Raw genomic sequence first — 20,202 nt, forward strand, 5'->3', positions numbered from 1 at the left:
TCCCTACTTTGTTCGCCGTTTAAATTGATATTTGAGCACATTTATCTTTCTGGGCTCTGAATTGAGGCAAATAAGCGTATTCCTTGTGTCGAAATGAACATTCACCTCGGTGCCCTTTGGTGTTTTCTTACAAGTAAGCACGTTTTATTTACATTCAGTGTTACTTACCAAAGCCTTAAACGACTTCATTTTGTCTTCTTTATCTAAAAACATTTACAAAACCCATTTCCAGTGAAAAAAAGCCAGCATTAGCTTCGAGTTTTCCTCTTTAATTACCGCTCGCGCTCACCTGCTAAATAAAACGTCACACGCTCACCGGAAGCTGTAAATGAGCTGAACTTGTTCATCGTGTTATTATTGGCAATGTGAAAGCTGCCGCTTTGTAAACTACTAGATTACTAAAAACACAGATATTTGGTGACAGACACCAGTTGTTTGAACAGAGCAGCCATGCTTTATTAGGACATCTACACCAACAGTAAAGTTTAAATTAAAGCTTTCAACCAAACTCAGTCATGGATTATTACCTTCTGCAGACAGCTGGAAATGTTTATCCCACTTTTACAAAGTCTCAAAATATACATAAGCATGTTAAAAAGTGCACACAGTGAGCACATTGAGGTGCCAGTTACTTAAAACTAGTGTAATCTAATGCAACTTTTGACTTAAACTATTGCGGGTTCAACTTAATGGTCACTTCAAAGGCTGTAATTTGTGGTGGTGCAAATGATACTGTTATACGGAGGTCTTTCTTTCCCTTTGCACCTTAACAGCACCACAAATCACAGCCTGAAAAATGATGCAGGGCTGCTATATTAAGTTTAGCTACCTCATTAACTGGCAACTGAGTGCAGAGCCACAACAAATTGCCTCCGCATGGAAATGTGTCTTTTCTGTACATATAGGGGTTGCAGCTGATTCAGTTTAAATTCCTCTGGGGCTGTTTTAATTTTGAAGTTGGCAGTTTAAATCCCCAGACCAGCTGGGAACACCCGGCTAGGGACAGTGACTGAGCGTCTCTTCACTGCTGCTGCACTGTAAGCAGGACATTTTTGAATTACAACACAGGGCACTGTGAGGATATGTGCAAATTTCTTTACCGAGACCAGCTTTTCAAGATGTCAGTTTTGAAAAAAAGACTTTTCCCGAAGCCCACGACACGACCCATTCTGTTTGGACTTCTAGAGTAACACTGGCGATCTTTCACTGTCAGCTCAGATGTGATCAGAAAGGCCATAATGTGGAGGAAATGTTCAGAGGAAAGCAGTGTTCAGCAGGGATGGAGAAAGGGTCAAGCTACAGTTTAACAAAAACCACAAACGCAGGTGGTCTGTCCTTGGATTTGCATGGCTGTCTGAGGTGACAGAAAACCCCATGATTTCTGAATACACGCCGACGATGAGAGCAGATTTGTGCCACACAGAAAGTCAAGATTTTCATTTCAACGCTACCAGACCAGAGAGTGACGTGTGTGCCAGTGTCAGAGGAGATCACACAGTATTTACAGTGAAGACGATGATCTGTACAAACCGGGAAAGACAGAAAGGAGAAGAAAATATGAGACATGAGGAGCTTCACATTAAAACATGGTGATTTAGTGTGAGTAATTCTCACAGACAAACAACTAGGGTCTCCAGTTTCCTTCTTCCTTCATTCTTTTTATCCTTTTTCATCTGGCAACATCCATTTTATTTTTTTCTCACAGGTAGTCCGTCTGTACTTTCATCCTTTGCTTCTCCAATCTACTGAAGCATGTCCACAAAAGCATCGAACTCGTCAATGTTTTTCTCATAGACACGGAGTTTTTCCGGCAGTGAATCCTGCGGAGGGAGAAGCCAAATTAACATTGCTACGAACAATCATTCACAATTTTACTTGAAATTCTTTACAGGAAAAAAAAAGGTGTTTACAAGGTCATCTGCCATCGACTGGGAGCTGATGTGAAGCGAGAGGCTGGCCAGCTGTGGAGGATTCTGAAACTCTCTGTAGAAGGTGCCCAGATCCATTGGCAACAAGTCGTCTTTAGAAAAAGCTGGACGCTATGAACAGATAAGGAGACGTAGTTTGAGTTTCACAAACATTAACAGAATGTCAGATTTTTTTAAAATGTTATGCAACAAATCCAAATGCACAGGGTAAACGAGTAGATCAGAAATTGTAGGTTCACCCTCTATTTAGTCTTTGGTGGAGATTTTAGTGCAAACTGCAAATTAAATTATACTTTAGCAAAATTAGGAATGCAACTTAATCGAAAAAAAGTCAACTTCAAAGGAGTACTTGGACACTTGGGGAAATATTCAGGAAAGTTAGCTTAGCAGAAGTACTAGAAATAGCCTACCACCTCCTCAAAAACGCACAAACTAACCAGTTACAGTGTTTTTCTTACACTAGTAAGGTATACATTTTTTAGAAAACGTTGTTTTGTATAGATGAACTTTTTCAGCAATGAGCCTTCAAGCTGCTGGTAGAATAGCTGCTTCACCCTGCTTCTGTTATTATTCCGCCAAGGAACGCAGCGGAGTTATGTGACGATCGGCATGCGTTTGTCTATCCGTCTGTTAACAATATTACTCAAAACCGGATTAATGGATTCAGATGAAATTATCAGGGAAGGTCAGAAATGACACAAGGACCAACTGATTAGATTTTGGCAGTGATCTGGCTCATAGTCTGGATGCAGGGACTTGTTAAAATTTCTGCATCATTATGAGATAGCGGCACGGCGTCACTGTAACTACGACTACAAGTGAATGCTATCTCATCTGCCTGCTGACAATCATATGATTGCGATCCAAGTACAAATCAACCGCTGTGGACTTATTCATTGGAAATCATACAAAGACTGAGCAGCCTTGGGGGAGTACTGCGCTCTGAGTACTTTTCTTGTTTCTGCTTACCCAAGCTAACAAGATTCTGTCTGGAGCTTGATATTTACACTCAGTTGCATCCATTTTCTCATCTAAGTCTAGGAAGAAAACAGCAGGTGGAGTTCACAAAATGTCAGGCTGTTCATTTGGAAATATAAACAAATCAAGAATCTTCTTGAAACGTGACAATTCAGCAGTTTACACTAAAAGTAAATGTCTAAGCCTTTTTTTTGTATTGAAATACACTGTGCTGTTCTGTGCTGTATTAAGAGCCTTGATAGAAAATCAAACTAAGTACGTACAAAGTCAACCATTACGAAATCATCCTGCTGCCCAGATCCCTCTGAGCCCTGAGAATGAAGGCTGGCCTGCAGGGGTGACGGGCAGGGAGGAGAGTCTGGAGGCTGCACCTGAACACAGAAAATATCTGTAAGCATATTACTGCTATATGTAAAGCTGTCCTCTATCTGTTACGTTTGTAAATACATTACCATGGGATCATTCTCCTCTGAGTCCAGGCCTCGAGGAGCAAATGCAGCAAATGGCAGGTCCAGACTGGCTGCTGTTATCTACATACATGAACACAGCTGGATTCAGTGCACTGGGTACAAAACAATTACAAGCTCAAAATGTTAGAGTCGTATTATTTACCTGTGTGCTGGGTTTATTAACGAAGGCTCCAACCTTTCTTGTGAATGCACTGAGAGACTCCACCGGGTCAGACGGAGAAACACTCCTCCTTCCTTCATCCCTCCGTCCTTCTGCGCTCTGCGACAGGCCGTCATCATCCCCACTAGGAAGAGAGATCAAGAGACACCGTTACAAAACGTTTAAATTCAGAATGGAAGACTACTTGCTCTGAAAACATTAAGCAACATTACAGCAAGAAGCAGAAACCAGAAAATGCTTCTGTTCTCAGAGTGAGCCAATTAAATGAATAAACAAGTGGAAGTATTGTAATGAAAAGATTACCTGCTGCTGGGTGTGTTTGGGGCGTGCTCTACTGTTAGATGGGCATCAGCTCCATGAGGAGGCTGAGCAGGAACCAATACAACCCCACCTTCCTTCCCAGCATGCAACACCTGAAGAGGAAGACCGAGAGCATAAACAAATGGTGAAAATTCCAAATCATCCAGAGTTGAAACAGTAAGAAATTGCTGGTGTTTGTCATTTTTTGACGATAAATTAAACACCTTTAGGTTCTGAACTCTTGGTGGACAAAACAAAGAATCAAATATTCATTGACTAAAGAAGTATTCAGGCCCTTTACTTAAGTAGACATACACTATCGTTCAAAAGTTTGGGGTCACCCAGGCAATTTCATGTTTTCCATGAAAACTCACATTTATTCATGTGCTAACATAATTGCACAAGGGTTTTCTAATCATCAATGAGCCTTTCAACACCATTAGCTAACACAATGTAGCATTAGAACACAGGAGTGATGGTTGTGTAAATTTTTGGATTTTTTTTATCACTAATGGGCAAGGAAGCATATATGGTAACTACACTGACCTTGAATTTCAACATGAACATTAAGCATTTTTTAAAAAAACGTCACAAAAGTAAAAAAGTCTTATGTCCTACTATAACACTCTAGGGTTGAAATTTTGAATTTTCTCGTGTTTTAATGAGCGCCCTTTAAAGGGTTAAAAATCAGCCATTTACAGCTAGAACAGTCATTTACCACATCAACAATGTCTAGACTGTATTTCTGATTCATTTAATGTTATTTTCATTGAAAAAAATGCTTTTCTTTCAAAAATAAGGACATTTCTAAATGACCCCAAACTTTTGAACAGTAGTGTATATATACAGAAATAGAAAAATATTCCATCACAAGTGAATGTCATGCATCAAAAATCCTACTTCAGTCAAAGTTTCTCAGAAGTAGTAGCAGTAGAAGAAGTAAAAAGTAGAATACTTCCTTCTAAAATGCAGCGGAAGTATAGAGAAGGAAAACATACTCAAGTGAAGTACAACTACCTAAAAATTGTACTTCAGAACAGTACTTGTGTTCCACTAAGTTTCAGTCCAGCACTGCTGACATCAACTGAGCCTCGATGAAACTGTCAATCTTGTTTTTTTAAGAAGTCAAGTAAGTTTTTCTTCTGTGTGTCTTGACCAAGATACACAGTAAGTGGGACTTTAAACACTCCAAAAATAAAGATTCTTTTCTGAAATTTCTGTACTTTATAGATCAAGAGGCTGATATGTCTCCACACTTTCAGAGAGCGGGTGTTTTAAAAAAAAAAAAAAAGAATTAACTTACTTATTTGGAGAATTAAAGTATGTAGATGTTATTCGGACTTGTAGTTAAGTGTTTTGTCTTGCATTGAAAACATTTTGGTTGGATGTGTCTCTTCCATAAATTAAAATTGGCCAGTAATATCAGAGGTATTAATATATCAGTTAGGTTCTGCTATGGATCTGTAAGTAACATGAATGAACTACTGACAGATCGGTGTATCACCTGGTTTGGATTGGCAGCAGGGTGACAAAGCTCAGCAGCTCCTGCTAGAGCTGCAGGTTGGTAAGATAACCTGGAAGTATACAGCTGAAGGGCAAGAGAGACAGACACACACACAAGAGGAAATATTATTCACCGAACATGAAGGATTCTGGGCTTCATCATACACTGTGTGACATTTCAGGCACACACTGTGCTGGCAGAACATCAAAGTTGTGTTGTTGAGATGGGTCAAACATGAACAGGGTTTACTACTGTCATGGGGATGATCAACCAGATCTAGTGAACAGCAGCAAACAAAAGCTACAGAAGCATGAAGCTCTGCACTAAACTAAGTGCTAGAAAACTACATGTGATGGAGAAAAAAAAAATCAATGAACACACAAATAAATGTTCAGCCTGTTTAGTGCAGTTTCAGACTGTCTCACACACAGTCACACTTTGTTAATGGCCAGCGTAGACTCACAGTGTGAGTGACAAGTCCAGGAGCCAATGGAAGCTGCAGACTGTCCAGAGGGAGGGGCTTGGACAGTTTAGAGGGAGACGGACTCAGTGTGCACACACACTGAGACAATGCAAACACACACACACACACACACACACACACACGTAGAGATAAACGTACAATAAAAAGACAACAGGAAGGAAAACAGACAAAGAGAAAAAAGAGAAAGTGAAATGAAAAACAGGTGTGAAATGAAGAGAAGAAGTCAAAGGTTAAAGAAAGAGACAGTGAAAAAGAGCGAGGGGAGTGTCCTACCTGAGAGGGAGGGGAGGTGGAGAAGGAGGTGGTGCAGACCTCCTGGGAGTCCTGAACTCCTGCAAATGTTCCTCCATCCTCCTCATCTGGAGCTCTGCACACAGAGTGGCATTAGAATTTACATTATTCAAGTTCTTCTACATCCTAAATGGAATCAGGAAGGCATGAAAGTCATAAACCAGCGGAGTAGCGACCCTCACATTTTGTCTTTAAAGCATTCATGCACTGATTTCTGGAATCTGTGGACTAACTGGAGCTCAGAGTGCTTTCTGGGAACTTAAATTCCAAGCTATGTTTGAAGGAGCAGAGGTTTTTGGGATCTCCAGTCATGTTAAATCTTAGTATTACGGTATGTCTGGTAAGATTGAAACTTAAATGCAGCACATGTTTGGAGGCTGTTTAAACTTGACTGCAGTTGTGGGTAGATAATGTTTTCTTTCTGAGATGAATGCCTGTTTTCCAAAGCTACCTGTAGTTGCACGGCTGTCCCATGTGTGTTGGACGCTGGCTGCTGCAGGGAGGATCCACAAAGTGATCCACAATGATCCCCATGATTGGAGCTGACCTTTCAAACTGCCTGTTGAGAAACACATTTTAACAATTTTAACTTGTGCCAATTTAATGAGTTAAACCAAGTATTGAAGAAGTGAAATGTTAATACCTGCAAATACATAACATTTTTAATCCACTCAGAAACGTTGTATAATACCACTAAATGTTTCCATTTAAAATAACATGATAAGAACTTTCTTTATGAGTTTTGGTTGAAATGCAGTGTGCTGGTTACCTGTTAGACATGAATGCCAGGTTGGTGCGGTAAGCACATGAAAGTGTGACTGTGCCAACAGGAGTTCCAACAACACCGACACGCACCGTCTGAAAACCTTAGAAACAAACAACACACAAGAACATCAGCAAATGTAATCTAGTTGGAATATTTTAACATGTATTTATCATCAGAGTTAAGAGAGATTTTCAGTGACCCTTAATTCATTTTTCCTGAATATGCCGTTTTTAGAATCATGTTGGAATAAACAGAGACTTAAATAGAAAAAGCACTCTTTGATGTTTCAATTTATGTGGAACTGATGTCAAATAATAAGCTGGTCTTTGAATAAAGTAATTAATTGTTTATTTCTTTGGCACCAGATGCCAAAGACAAAAAAAAAATTCAAAAAAATATTAATTGCATTTCTTTACACTAATTTGACATTGCATAGTATATATATTCAAGTCCTTTTGCATCAGATTCTAAAATATTTTGCACATTGATGTTTACAGTGAAACTGAAGTACACTGCCATGTTAACTAGAGCAGAAAGCATATAAAGACCTCTGTTGTTCAGGTTCAAAGTCACATGGGGCAGCACAGTGAGGACTTTGGTCCAACAGTGATTTCAGACATGTCAGTCAAGGAGCAGAGATTCAGTTACCTTCTCCTAACCCACTCAGCTGGACTTCCCCAAAGTAGATCCTGGAAAGCAGGAAGGCAGAAATGAGAAACACTTCAGTTCAGATGCAGAGACTGAATGTTCACTTGCAAAAACAGCAGCTGTGCTCATGCAGAGACAATACACGAGCTGAGGTGTATTTTGCAGTAATTCAACAACAAACCAAGTGTTTAATAGGATAGATCACCTGTATAATATGACATAATCGTGTCCCTGCTTTCTGGACAGTTTGTAGGCAGGTGTTACTCTGGTGATGGCCAGCAGGGACTTCAGAAGGACAGACAGACGGTTATAAACTGTATATGACACCTTGATGTCCTTATCGCACCTGCAGGAAAGACAGACAATACAGAAACTCATTACATTAGAGCTAACTATCAAATAAAGCCAAACATTAAATTAAAATATCTCTGCAGGATATTACTTTTATGGACTTGGTAACAAGTGCTGCATAAGATGAAGCAACCATCACAGCACAGCACTGACAACTGATGCATTTACCACAGATAAAGGGTGTGTGGTCCTCCAGGCTAATCCTGTGCATTCTGTAAAGCTGTTATTTTCCTTACACAGTCCTTCATCATTTGGCCACTAGAAAACCTAAAATTCTACTCACTTTTCATTCATCTCCAGGCACCAAGTCTCTAACTCCATTGAGTCACCCTGAGAAACGAAGACAGAGACAGAACATCAACACTGAGACATTAAAGTGGACTCAAAGATAACTGTGTATTTCATAAATGACTGGTCTGTTTACTATTTAAACTCTATAAAACAATGGAGACATTTTAACTCTTTCATAGGTTTGTTTTTCCAAACCTACACAGCATTATATTTAGTTGTCAACAAAGTTCATCTACACCTAACTGGTGGACAGACTGAGCTCAACGTAAAACTACTGATAGAAGTAATTTTACAAAATAAGAAACAGCGGTATATTATCAAAGGCTGTCCTGTTCAGGGAGATTTTACCTCTGATGTCTTCAGGGAGATCTCAACACACATGGAGCGCCCAATGCCTGGAAGTTGGCCAGCCAGTGCTTTCTTGGCTTCATGAGTAACCTCTGGGATGTCTTTGATGGCCAAATTAAACTAAAAGGTATATGTGAAAATCGAAATAATTAAAATCGACAGAAGCAGCCCGATAATCTATGCTGGCTACATACATGTGAAGATCTATAGTGAATCTTAGGACCAAGCAATCAGTGAAAGATATTTTACCCAGTCAGAGCCAGTAGGTGATGAGGATGAGCGAGTGCAGATCTTCTCTCCAAGGCGAGCTTGGACTATTACCTGGACAGTCTGAAAACATACAAACAGCCCATAATAAAGCTACAAAATGAACAGTTTTCACATAGACAGTCTTTATACAAATGCTGATAAGTCTATCCAGGCTGACAGTAGCATCGTTTGTGGAAAGAATACTGGAATTAGTAATTTAGCTGTAAATTTTCAAGGCTTTGAGCACCACCAATTGAAAGCTGTGCTTCTAAAACTACAGATACTAAGAGAGAAAGATTTGTTTTTATGAATCAATTAACCCCAAAGGAGCACAACAGTCATTAGAAACCTACATTTACAAACGCTCCATCAGCTGCAGAAACCAATCGTCATAGCAGTTTCTCACCTTCAAGGCAAAGAACTTAATGAACTTGTCTAAGTCTTTTTTATCCTGCGGACTCAGGTCACTGTCCATGTTGTCACGACCCTGCAATCACACGAGAAAAGCCATGAAAAATGTCTAAATGATGATTCCAATGAATTTTAGTAGATATATGTATATAAAACAAATACAGACCATCTATTACAATTTTGTTAGAAGCTAACTTTGAGTTTGTAAAATAACGATGTCTAATGGCAGTGTAAGATTACATGCAAGCATATGTTTAGTCAGTGCACCCAAATTATAACAGCTAAATTAGATTTGTTTAATGCTTGCATGTCCATAGTTGCTAGTAATCACACTATAACCTCTTACATGTCATCAAATAAAACTACTCAGCCACCAAAACAAAGCTAAAAAAATTTGACCCAATTAACCAGTTTCCACCAAATACATAAGGCTTTGCTATTTGACAATTTTTTAAAACTGGAAACAAGTACACAAACACAGTAATAATAAAACCTTCGACACTATCATAAAAAAACACGGTTTGCCTCCGTTGTTTTCAACCCTCTACATAACTATATCTAAAGCATGCTAGCGAGCAGAGGGCCTCCACGCTGGCATGAAACTGTACGAATTAGATTTGGAGGTCATTTTAAACAATAGGACACTGACATCCACTTTACATTTTAAAGTACACTTTGTGTTAAATCTAAAAGCTACATTAATGTATTTTTCCCATGATTATTTCCCGTTTTAGGTTCACAACAGCGAGGGAGAGACACTGGTTACTGACTCACTGACCAACTGGCGTTAGCCTATAGCTAACGTTAGCTAGCTAGCTAAATAACGCAACACTTTAACTTCGTCACAAAACAGCAAGACTTACATTCGCTGTTCCCTCTACAACGAAGCTTCAGTAAAGTACAAATTAGTTTAATAAAAATGACACGCAACGCTGTGTTCCACAAACATTTAAACGCCCAAATCAGCTGTACACAACGTCAACAACGGCTGTGCTACTTTTCTGTTTATCTTCTCCATGTCGACGTGTTTAGATAGCAGTAGTTTCGCTACGGCACTTTCGTTGAATTAATTTCTAAAGCTCTGGTAAAATTCGGACCAGTAAAAAATTTTGGAGACTAAAATATGAAACATTTAATTTTTTGGCAACGAAATTACCGTTTTGCTTGTTCTTTTTTGATGATAAAAGGAATCCACAAAAATCCCAACGCCTCTCACTGCGTCGAATCTGCGAGCTCGTGCCGCAAGTTAACGCGAGACGTTTCTGGGAATTGTTTTGGTTGACAAATGCTGCATTTCTTAACAGAAGGTGAGAGTGTTATCCTTAATTATGCAAAATAATTGAATTATACAATCGGTTCTATTTTCAGGTGCCCCGATGTTTTAGGAAAGTTTTCTTCAGAAGCAAACATAAGTAAAACTAGAAAAACTCCCAATGCAAGCTAGCTAGCTAGCTAGTTAGCACGTTGACTTGATTCAATTATACAGTAATAGTAGTTTCAGTGCTGGTTACCTTGAAACAAAAGCATTATTTTATATATTATGGTCTTCAGTGGAAGGAGTAAGCCTGCTTTAGCTCCACAGACATAATAAACTCAGTAATCAGGTCAATTCACCATCTCAGTATCTCCATGTGATATTCCTCATTCAATAAAATGCATGTTTGAATGTCATAAACATGCAGATTTCTTCAACTAGCAACAGCTATATTGGCACCATAGTAAGAGAATACTAAATAAGATTGTGAAAATGTTTGAGAATGTACATTTTAACATATTGTAACAAATATTTGGATGTTGAAATGATACCAGGCTTAAGGCAAGAAGGGATGTATTTGTTCAAATGACTGAAGTCTGCGTAGTTCATCAGTCATTATCATTTTTCTAATTCATGAAATTACATGTTTTCTGACCCACAGCATGGCCATCCCTATAGCCATCTTGGACTGTGATCTTCTCTTACATGGTCGAGGCCACAAAACTCTGGACCGCTTCGATCTGGACTCCGTCTCAGACAACACCCTCCTCACACAGTTTGGTTTCCCCAGAGACTTTATCTTGTATCTGGTGGAACTACTCAGAGAGGCGAGTGTACCCAAGTTCTCAGTTTTGAACGGGCAAATCTAGTTAAGTTTGGCTGTCTCTCTGATATCTACATACGCTCTCAGGCTCTCTGCAGACGAACCCAGCGGTCCAGAGCCATCAGTCCTGAGGTCCAGGTGTTGGCTGCGTTGGGCTTCTACACATCTGGCTCCTTCCAGACGTCCATGGGGGATACGATAGGGATCAGTCAGGCATCAATGTCCAGATGTGTGTCCAATGTGACCAGAGTGCTGGTGGAGAAAGCGCCCCAGTTCATTACCTTCAACAGGTGTGATATCCATGATACTTTGCAGGTTTATAAAGTGACTTTTGTCTTTTTTAGCATGCAGGGATTGTGAAAATGGAGCAGGAAATATTGGCCTCAAAAGGTGTTGAAGAAGAATCAGAAACAGCTTGTTAAGGGTTCACTTGTGTGTCAATAATTTTTTAGGTCCCTTTTGAATATATTTATGTTTTAAGGCCTCTGCAAGGTTTGAAGGCTTTCAAAATCAGTGGTCCTGTAATGGACACTGTAGCTTCTAGAGGCCCCTAGTTGAACCTAAATTTTGTTGAAGTATGACAATATTTACAGGTAATATATGGCATTAAATTTTCATAGACCCTTGATGTACAGCTAATAAGTCAGTTTGCAGCTTTGTAGATTATTTAAATAGTTTTGGTTATTATAAGTCTGCATAATTAGGAAGCCCCAGGAATGTGCTATACCTAGTAAAAAAATACCTCATTCTAAGTGTATTTTGTAAATCCTGCAATTTCTAATGAGAGAAAAGCATATATTAGGCTTCATTAGTTTTATACCTAACAGCAGTAATAATGTTCTTCAAACAGAGATCCCTCCAGCAGAGAGCAGTCGTTCCAGGAATTTCAGAGGGTGGCGGGATTTCCAGGAGTTCTCGGGGTGCTGGACTGTGTTCAGGTTAGTCATATTACATTGCATGAACAGCTGATTATGAGTTTCCACAGGAGGCAACTGATTTTCTCTGTCTTCTTTACTCTTCACCTCCAGGTTGCCATCAAAGCGCCAAACAGCGAAGATTCATCGTATGTAAATAAAAAGGGCTTCCACTCTGTGGCCTGTCAGTTGGTTTGTGATGCTCGAGGATTGTTACTCAGCGCGGAGACACACTGGCCAGGCGGACTCCAAGACACCGTTGTTCTAGAAAGATCGGCTCTGTACAAACAGCTGCAGGACACGGAGGAGGGCTGGCTGCTGGGTGAGAAGTGTGTTTGGTGTCATTATTGGATTTAAATGTCAGTTTGTGGTGTAGAGGTTAAAGGTTTTGTGCTTCCTAAGGTGACGGTCGCTACCCTTTAAGGAAGTGGTTGATGACCCCGGTCGACTGCCCAGAATCCCCTGCGAAATTTCGATACAATCTCGCCCATACAGCTACTCATGAGATAGTGGATAGAACCTTCAGAGCCATCCAGACCCGATTCAGATGTTTAGACGGCACCAAAGGATACCTGCAGGTATTCTATTCTACTGATAAGTTACCGTTATTTTTGAACGGTTATGTGTACGATCCAGTAGTCAAGGATTCTTAGTAAATATTAGCATCATCATTAGCAATCATCCATCCATTATATATACAATATAGATATATTACAGTAAGAGGGGTGCTGGAGTCTATCCCAGCTGACTTATGGTGAAGGCAGGAGACACCCTGGACAGGTCACCAGTCTGTCTCAGGGCTACATACAGAGACAAACAATCACACTCACATTCACACCTATGCACAGTTTAAAAACAGCTTTTAGCCACAAGCTAATGTCTGCTCCCTAACCCCTGAATGACAATATCACATGCCAAGTGCAATATTCATGTTTAAATGCAATTCATACCATGTGGAATAATCATGTGTAGAGCAGGTCTCCAACCATAAACTGTTTCCACACTGTATATATTTTTAGCCTGTGTGTACTATTGCCTTATGTTTTTAATGCTGCTATACGGAGAGTGCTAAACTTATTTTCATTGTTTTATTGTAACAGTGATAATAAAGACCTATTCTATTCTAACCTTTCCTTGTTAAAACCAGCAAATACTCTGGGTTTGTGACAGTAAAGTGAACAACAACAGGTAACTGCTGAGCCATGTTGTCTGTCCTGTGTGCAGTATTCTCCAGAGAGGAGTTCGGCCATCCTGCTGGCCTGCTGCGTCCTCCACAACGCCTCGCTGCAGTCCGGATTGGACGCCTGGACTCTGGAGAGGACAGAGCCTCTGGAGCAGCCCAGCAGCCTCAAACAGAGACCAGAGGACCGCGACAGCCAGGCAGAGGACCTCCGAAAACAGCTCATACTCAAACATTTCAGCTAAGGTTACATCAGCGCCAAAGGAAGCGGGACTTTTCAAGAGTGGGACCAGCACAAATCAATTCATAAACAAGGAAGCAAGCAGACACCGTGTTGCTGATGCAGTTTTTTAATATTTTGCTGGTTTCTACTCTACCGACTATACTAAGATAACATAGTTGTATATGGAGGAACATGCAGGACGCTATACAACAAACCAAGATGACATGTCCAAACACATTTCAAATAACTCAACTCCCTGGAAAGTGCTTGACTATTCTCTCAGGACATTCAGTTTTTCCAAATCTTTATGGAGAGGTTGGAATAAACAAGCACCTTCCGGGTGTTTTACAACTATTCAAAGTGTGTGCAGCTGCTGTGTCATCCAGGTTTCTTTACAAGTGGAAAAAGTCACCCTCATTCCCTTTTTTTTTTTTTTTTCAATCCCACCCCACTTTCCTCCCCAGAAATCCACCGCTTTCCCTGCCTTCTTCCATGAGATTCCACAGGTTAAAATCTTGGATTATGTCACAATACAAAAAACAAGGCCCTTATTTACAACAACTGCACATTTAAGTTGTAATTATTTATGTACACTGGTGCGTTAAGACTGTTATGGGTGAAGAGAATGACGGGATGTTTGTGCAACGGGCTGCAGTCACATGATTTTTTCGTGTAAAATTAAAATAAAAAAAGAGAAACGCGTAAAATGAAACGGATACAAACACAAGTAAGAAAAGCAGATGACCTGTGATAACCGTCATATTAAGATTTTGGAGGTTTTTAGAAGTCAGAACTGTCTGTTTTTATAGCTTGAAGGAATACCATGACATGTATAGAATTTTTTTGGGGGGCACTGCTGTTTCTATTAGAATAGTGGTAAAGAAATACAGACTTTTTAATCAAATTGTGGAACTAGTGGTATTTTACTTCCTGGAATCTATTAGTCCCCTGATTGGCTTCATCAATATATACACACTTTCTACAAAACAGGAATAAATACAACATACACTGCTGCCGCATGAGGACATTTAGATCACTGTTGATATACTTCATGATTTTTGTTTTGTTTTTTTTTTTATCTATAATACATTTATTTTGTTTTTTGAGTCAAGAGACATAATCTTAAGGGTGTTTTTTATGGTTCAATTGCACAATGTGAAGACATTTTTAAATCCAGAGGGACAAAATGAAGAGATTTTCATGCGACAGCAGTGAAACATAAACACTGTATTACAGTTAAAAGACACAAACAGATCATGTCAAAGCTTTACACTCGATGAATGAGCATGTGAACGACACACCATCACGTAAAACTGCACATCATCCTAATTGCCGATACACAACATACAATTTCTTTTCTTTTTTTTTTGCATAAAATAAATATGCTCTTTTTTGATGCTCAGAATATATTACAAGGTATATTTTTGTTTTTTTTGAAGCATTATTTAAAAAAAAAACGACAATAAGATAAACTAACTTTAAAAACAAGTTCAGAATTTCTTTTTTTGTTGCATAAATTAAATATGCTCTTTTTTGATGCTGCAAATATATTACATATACAATTTATATTTCCATAAAAATACTTTTATGCCATGTTTCCCAACCTCTTTATGGTCCCTTGGTATGAAAATATGGTCTACCCCACAGAAAGGAAGCAGAATTTTGGTCAGAAGTGTAAGTGAAAAACTAGTTTTAACTTCAGAGATGGATTTAAAAAGTTGAAAAATAACATGTCTTCTTGTAAAATTCAGACAAAAAGATTATGCTGGGAGCGAATTTATTTTAACAGAGATCTTCGTCAGGCGACTGCTGTGCCTCCAAACCCATAAATAGGTATGTGAAGTAAAAGGTCTCGCACTGATAAATCCTCAACATTCATCAAATTTCCGATGACAAATGGGCAAAATGTCCCTTAGAAGGTCTCAGAAGACTGAGGCCAGCCCTGATTTAAACAGACAGAGGAACATTTCCAGGTCTGTGGGCGACTCAAGCAACTTGAAGGCACTTTTAAAATGGCACAGTTTCCTTTTTAAATCATTTTCAAAACACCAGCTAGTCTAGTTAGCAGTACTAACATGTTGTGCTCATATGTAAGTCAATTATCAAGCAAAAATGCCAATTATCTTCTGGGTCCTGCTCCTCAAATGTAGCAATTTGCTATTTTTCTTCATCATCTTTCAGAAGTGAAGGTTTTGAGTAATTGTTGGGGCAAATCATTTGAGACATTTTTCACGATTTTCTATAACAATACTGATGACCAAAATGAGTTAGTTGCAGCCCTTTGTTAATATAATGTATGTGATGGGTTAAAAAAATAAAGCACTGATCCCTTGTAGAGCACCCAAAGTGCCTTGGAAGTAAAATACAAGCACCGCATGCTAAAACTAGAATCCCACAGTGGAGGTCTATTAAGTTTCCATATTATACATGTATTCATGTCCATGAGTTCTTAAAGGTGTCTAACATTTCTCTTAATGCTCCTCAGCTGCTGTGTTTGCCTGTTCTAACGATAAGACTATTTTGTATACATGAGCATCTCTCGAGGTTCATATCTCTCTGTTGTCTGGGAAACTGAGTTTTGATCTAAGGAATTATTTTATTAAAATACATCAAATCTGTAAATTATCGCATAGAATTTAGAGCTTCTTTGATTAAAGTTTAATTAAGGCTACTATGTTTGCAATAAATTGTGTCTCATGAAATACAAACTAAAGATTGGATATTTTAAATGATACCAGCTTTTTAGTGCAGAAAAATTAAAATTCCAACAAGAAGGTCCATTTAAAACCGACATTCAAGTATAACAGCGAAGTGAAGGAGCACTACGTACAGGCAGGATACCAGATGAGGAGGTTGGGAGGACCGCAGAGTCTCAAAGCTCATTAGAAGGGATGATGATGGATGGAGACAGGAGAAATGTAGATGCAGGTTTAGGTCCAGCTGGGTGCTGAGATGAAGCCGGCTGATTTCAGCGATCCGGAGCATTTCAGGGCTTTTTAGGGGTGAGAAGTCATGGGAGGAGGGGTCAGGCTGTGTCAGAAAAACTCTGACACCCCGTCTGGTTTTGTTTCTCTACAGAGAAGCAGAAAAAGAGTTAATGTTTGCCATGTAGCGTGTGAATACAACAGCATGAGTGGAGTGAGGTTGTACCTCCGGTCTGATTTGGGCCCACTGGTCTGGTTGCTTTGGGCTTCAGCTGTATATCGGCTCGTCTGGATGTGAGAGTGTCCTTCTGACTGTAGCCTCTCCCCTTCTGAAGGCACTAAACTCTCCTCCAGTGGAGACCCTTCGCTGTAGAAGAGAAGGCTACGGGAACGGACTGCAACACACAAACAGGCTGCTATTAATTCCTGAATGATTTGTCATTTATGTTGTGCAAATTGTAAGATTTACATAAAATAAATAGATTTACTGTCAAATCAAAAACAAGAAAAACACTCAGAGAATGCAGTACTCCACCAAGGCTGTTCATTCCCCCATATGGCATTGTCAGAAATGCAGCATTTGTTTATTATTTATTTATAACAGACAGTTGCAAAGAAATGTGGTCAATTTTAAATGTCAGAGTCCATCAAACCTTTTCCTTCACCACTCAGAGGATGGTTGTTGGCAGAAGGGAGTGGTAGTTAACGTCTGGTTTCAGGAGGGCTTTCCCAGGGGTGCACGGTTATAGGAAGTGAATTTATAGGGATGTGGAATGCAGCGAGGAATGAAAGTCTAAACTTGTGTCCACTGTCTAAGCAAGACTTGAGAAAAGTAGTTTTGAGATGGGCTGTGAGTTGTAAAAATACACTTACTGCTCAGTCCAAGTTTCCTTTCTAAAATATGTCCTTGGTCATACACACTGAACATTTTTCTCAACCTACCCTGACTGGTGGCGTAGAGGTCCGCTGACGGAGAAGGATGAGAGGATGGGGAGGCGTGAGAGGAAGAGGTGGAGGTGTGAGTGAGCAAGGAGAGTGGGGAGAAGCATGGGGAGAAGGAGCCCAACACCAGGACGAAACACAGCGCCACCATCTGCAACGAGAAAGAACAAAACGCTCCGGTTGATACATAATCATACAGAAAGGTGCCCAGTGCTATGACTTCTCCTTCCAATTCCAACAGCTTGTTGTTTGTAATGCTCATGAGACATTGTATTGGTGTAGAAACTTGTAATACTCCTTATGTATCTCCAAGCTGTTGTGCTCTTACAGGGGGGAGAAGAAAACAGATGAATTTCATCTTTTTCCCAGCTAAACATTACTCAATTTACAAGAATTTCATTTTGAATTGTAGTGCCGTAAGTTTCAATATTTACACTACCGTTCAAAAGTTTGGGGTCACTTCGAAATGTTCTTATTTTTCTAAGAAAAGCAGTTTTGTCAATGAGGATAACATTAAATGAATCAGAGATACAGTCTAGACATTGTTAATGTGGTAAATGACTATTCTAGCTGGAAATGGATGATTTTTAATGGAATATCTACATAACATACCATCATTCCTGTGTTCTAATTGGACATTGTGTTAGCTAATGGTGTTGAAAGGCTCATTGATGATTAGAAAACCATTGTGCCATTATGTTAGCACATGAATAAAAGTGTGATTTGTCATTCAAAACATGAAATTGCCTGGTTGACCCCAAATTTTTGAATGGCAGTGTACACCAAGGAAAGTTCTGTAGAAAGTGCAAAAGTCAGAGCCAACATCAAAAAGCTTCAACGTAGAGCTGGATCAAGACGATAGAGAACGTATCTGCTACTATTTGACAGCGTTTCGTCTTTAATGTCGCATTTGGTGAAAAAAAGTCGCTGAGATAACAACTACTATAAATCCACATGCATATATTTTACCATGAGGCATGTTCCTGTTTGAGTTGAGGCCATTTTACAAGAACGGGGGACGACTTTCCCTGAAATCAGCGACTGAAACTTCTGGAGCTGCTGTAGGAGGGACCTGGACAGAGAAACAGAGCGAAGTATTAACAAAGCAGCAGAGCATCATGTCAAAAGTAGAGAAAAGAGTGAATAGAGAGTCAAATTCAATGCTGACAGGTAGTGCCTTACTTCCTGTTACATTACTATATTTGAATGTTATCTTACAGATGGTCAAGTTTGGGATGCTTTCAGAGCTTTTGTTGGAAAACTGATGATTTACGTCCAGCCACAGAGCATTCAGGAATTTGCCCTAGTCAATGAATGTTTGTGCCCATATTGTGCACACACATGGCTAAACCCTCCACCCTCCACTAAGTACAGACATACAGTTTATTTCACCTAAAATCGACTTTGTCCCGCTGCAGCACGGTTCTCATTATTGGGTTTATTGTACTTCAAAGTAGACCGTAACCACCTGATTTACTGGTGCACTGACAGTTGGCCAAAGCAAGCAAAGACTACAGGGGAGTTGAGTGGCAGAAACCACTAGAAAGCAGCACGTCAGTGGGATCTGGAGAGCAGGGTTCTGATGGTATGCACCGTCAGCGGCTGTAAGGACACAATCCAACCACTAAGTGGAGACAGAGAACCACTTTCTTCCAAACACACTTCAAAGCAGTACTCAGAAAGTCTGTAAAGCATTTGATAAGTAAGAAAATAAACCAAACAATAAGCTGGTTACCCAGTAGTCAGATACTCAGGTGGTTAAACCAGTCAAGTCTGAAGTCTGTGCATTGCTGCAGAACATATCCAAGAGCTTGCCAGCTATAATAAACTCATATGGGATGATACTGACCAGCATCACTCACATGGGTCTTTGATGTAAAACCGCAGTGATTTACAGTCTAAGTTATTGCTGCTTAAAATACACAGCGCTTACAAAATGTCATGCTGGTCGTGTGAGTGAGTGGACAATGGAAAAGTTTTAATTAATGGATGAAATGAACATGAACTTGTGCTTGGAGCTAAGTGGTGTTTATTCTGGCCGGAGCTAGGCTAGCAGTTAGTCTTTGTGCTATTCTGAATCTCTGTCCGTCCTCGACACACACAGATGAACTCATCACGTGATAAAATAAAGATTTTTTTTTTGAAGACAAACGGAACACAACAGTGAATAAAAGTTGAGATTATTTTTGTACAGCTAATAAACTTGCAGCACTGACCCAGTTTTGTGTAAATCAGACTCTGTGAGGAGAACAAAATGACCACTAATAACTGCATTTGAGGCATTTTTAGGAACTACAGGCTTAAATTTAGTCATTTCGTTCAGAACCTTTTTTTAGACCCTGCACACACTCTGAACTTTATGAGAGTGAACGTGCTGACTCATGTTTCCCAGTTTGTGCCAACTCATTGTTCCTCCATGTGGTGGTTTTAACATATTCATCGGTGTGTGTGTGTGTGTGTGTGTGTGTGTGTGTGTGTGTGTGTGTGTGTGTGTGTGTGTGTGTGTGTGTGTGTGTGCGTGTGTGTGTGTGTGTGTGGTGGGAAGGGAGGGGGCTGCCTTCCATGATGAAAGCTACAGTTAACTCGCCACTTTAATGACAGACTGAGGCTGCCACAGACAGACAAGAGACAGACCCCCCTCCTCACCCGTCATCCCTCCACACCCACCCACCCACCCACCCACCCATCTAACCACCCACTCCAGGATAATAGCAGATTGGTTTCATATTGTTATAATAAAAGAGGAGAAAACTGCAGCTTGG

General features: G+C 39.8%; 3 protein-coding genes across 7 annotated transcripts in view; 1 reads left to right on the forward strand and 2 right to left on the reverse strand.

Moving 5' to 3' along the window:
• Nucleotides 1–431: 431 nt before the first annotated feature.
• On the reverse strand, nt 432–10,205 carry atg13 (ATG13 autophagy related 13 homolog (S. cerevisiae)). Of its 5 annotated transcripts, XR_008600825.1 has the most exons (19): nt 10,043–10,205; nt 9,175–9,255; nt 8,769–8,849; nt 8,520–8,639; nt 8,164–8,210; nt 7,735–7,875; nt 7,530–7,570; nt 6,885–6,981; nt 6,567–6,674; nt 6,098–6,191; nt 5,804–5,902; nt 5,341–5,424; nt 3,840–3,949; nt 3,519–3,660; nt 3,359–3,436; nt 3,170–3,277; nt 1,911–2,039; nt 1,615–1,820; nt 432–1,520 (listed from the first exon to the last, which is right to left on the reverse strand). XR_008600825.1 is itself a non-coding variant. In XM_023295262.3 (18 exons), the coding sequence occupies exons 2-18, from the start codon at nt 9,241–9,243 to the stop codon at nt 1,743–1,745; spliced, it is 1,626 nt and encodes a 541-aa protein (XP_023151030.1). In that variant the 5' UTR covers nt 9,244–9,255; nt 10,043–10,205; the 3' UTR covers nt 432–1,742. The 5 variants fall into 5 exon arrangements, 4 of the variants coding, with proteins under 4 accessions (XP_023151030.1, XP_023151032.1, XP_035797417.1 ...); XM_023295262.3 differs by having other exon boundaries at nt 432–1,820; XM_023295264.3 differs by lacking the exon at nt 5,804–5,902 and having other exon boundaries at nt 432–1,820; nt 10,043–10,204.
• A 206-nt stretch (nt 10,206–10,411) lies between these two features.
• Nucleotides 10,412–13,928, forward strand: harbi1 (harbinger transposase derived 1). The gene is made up of 7 exons (XM_023295267.3): nt 10,412–10,486; nt 11,096–11,261; nt 11,345–11,547; nt 12,108–12,195; nt 12,286–12,493; nt 12,574–12,749; nt 13,396–13,928. The coding sequence occupies exons 2-7, from the start codon at nt 11,097–11,099 to the stop codon at nt 13,594–13,596; spliced, it is 1,041 nt and encodes a 346-aa protein (XP_023151035.1). The 5' UTR covers nt 10,412–10,486; nt 11,096; the 3' UTR covers nt 13,597–13,928.
• The window catches only part of creb3l1 (cAMP responsive element binding protein 3-like 1), a 34,580-nt gene continuing 28,063 nt past the window's right edge, over nt 13,686–20,202 (reverse strand). The window contains exons 10-13 of the mRNA XM_023295266.3: nt 18,410–18,512; nt 17,441–17,591; nt 16,725–16,893; nt 13,686–16,646 (exon numbers count right to left, since the gene is read on the reverse strand). Coding sequence (XP_023151034.2) covers nt 16,610–16,646; nt 16,725–16,893; nt 17,441–17,591; nt 18,410–18,512 — 460 coding nt within the window. The 3' untranslated portion in view covers nt 13,686–16,609. The remainder of the gene's footprint in view (nt 16,647–16,724; nt 16,894–17,440; nt 17,592–18,409; nt 18,513–20,202) is intronic.

The sequence above is a fragment of the Amphiprion ocellaris genome, chromosome 24 (genome assembly GCF_022539595.1).
Source record: "Amphiprion ocellaris isolate individual 3 ecotype Okinawa chromosome 24, ASM2253959v1, whole genome shotgun sequence".
In the NCBI taxonomy this organism is placed as follows: Eukaryota; Metazoa; Chordata; class Actinopteri; family Pomacentridae; genus Amphiprion; species Amphiprion ocellaris.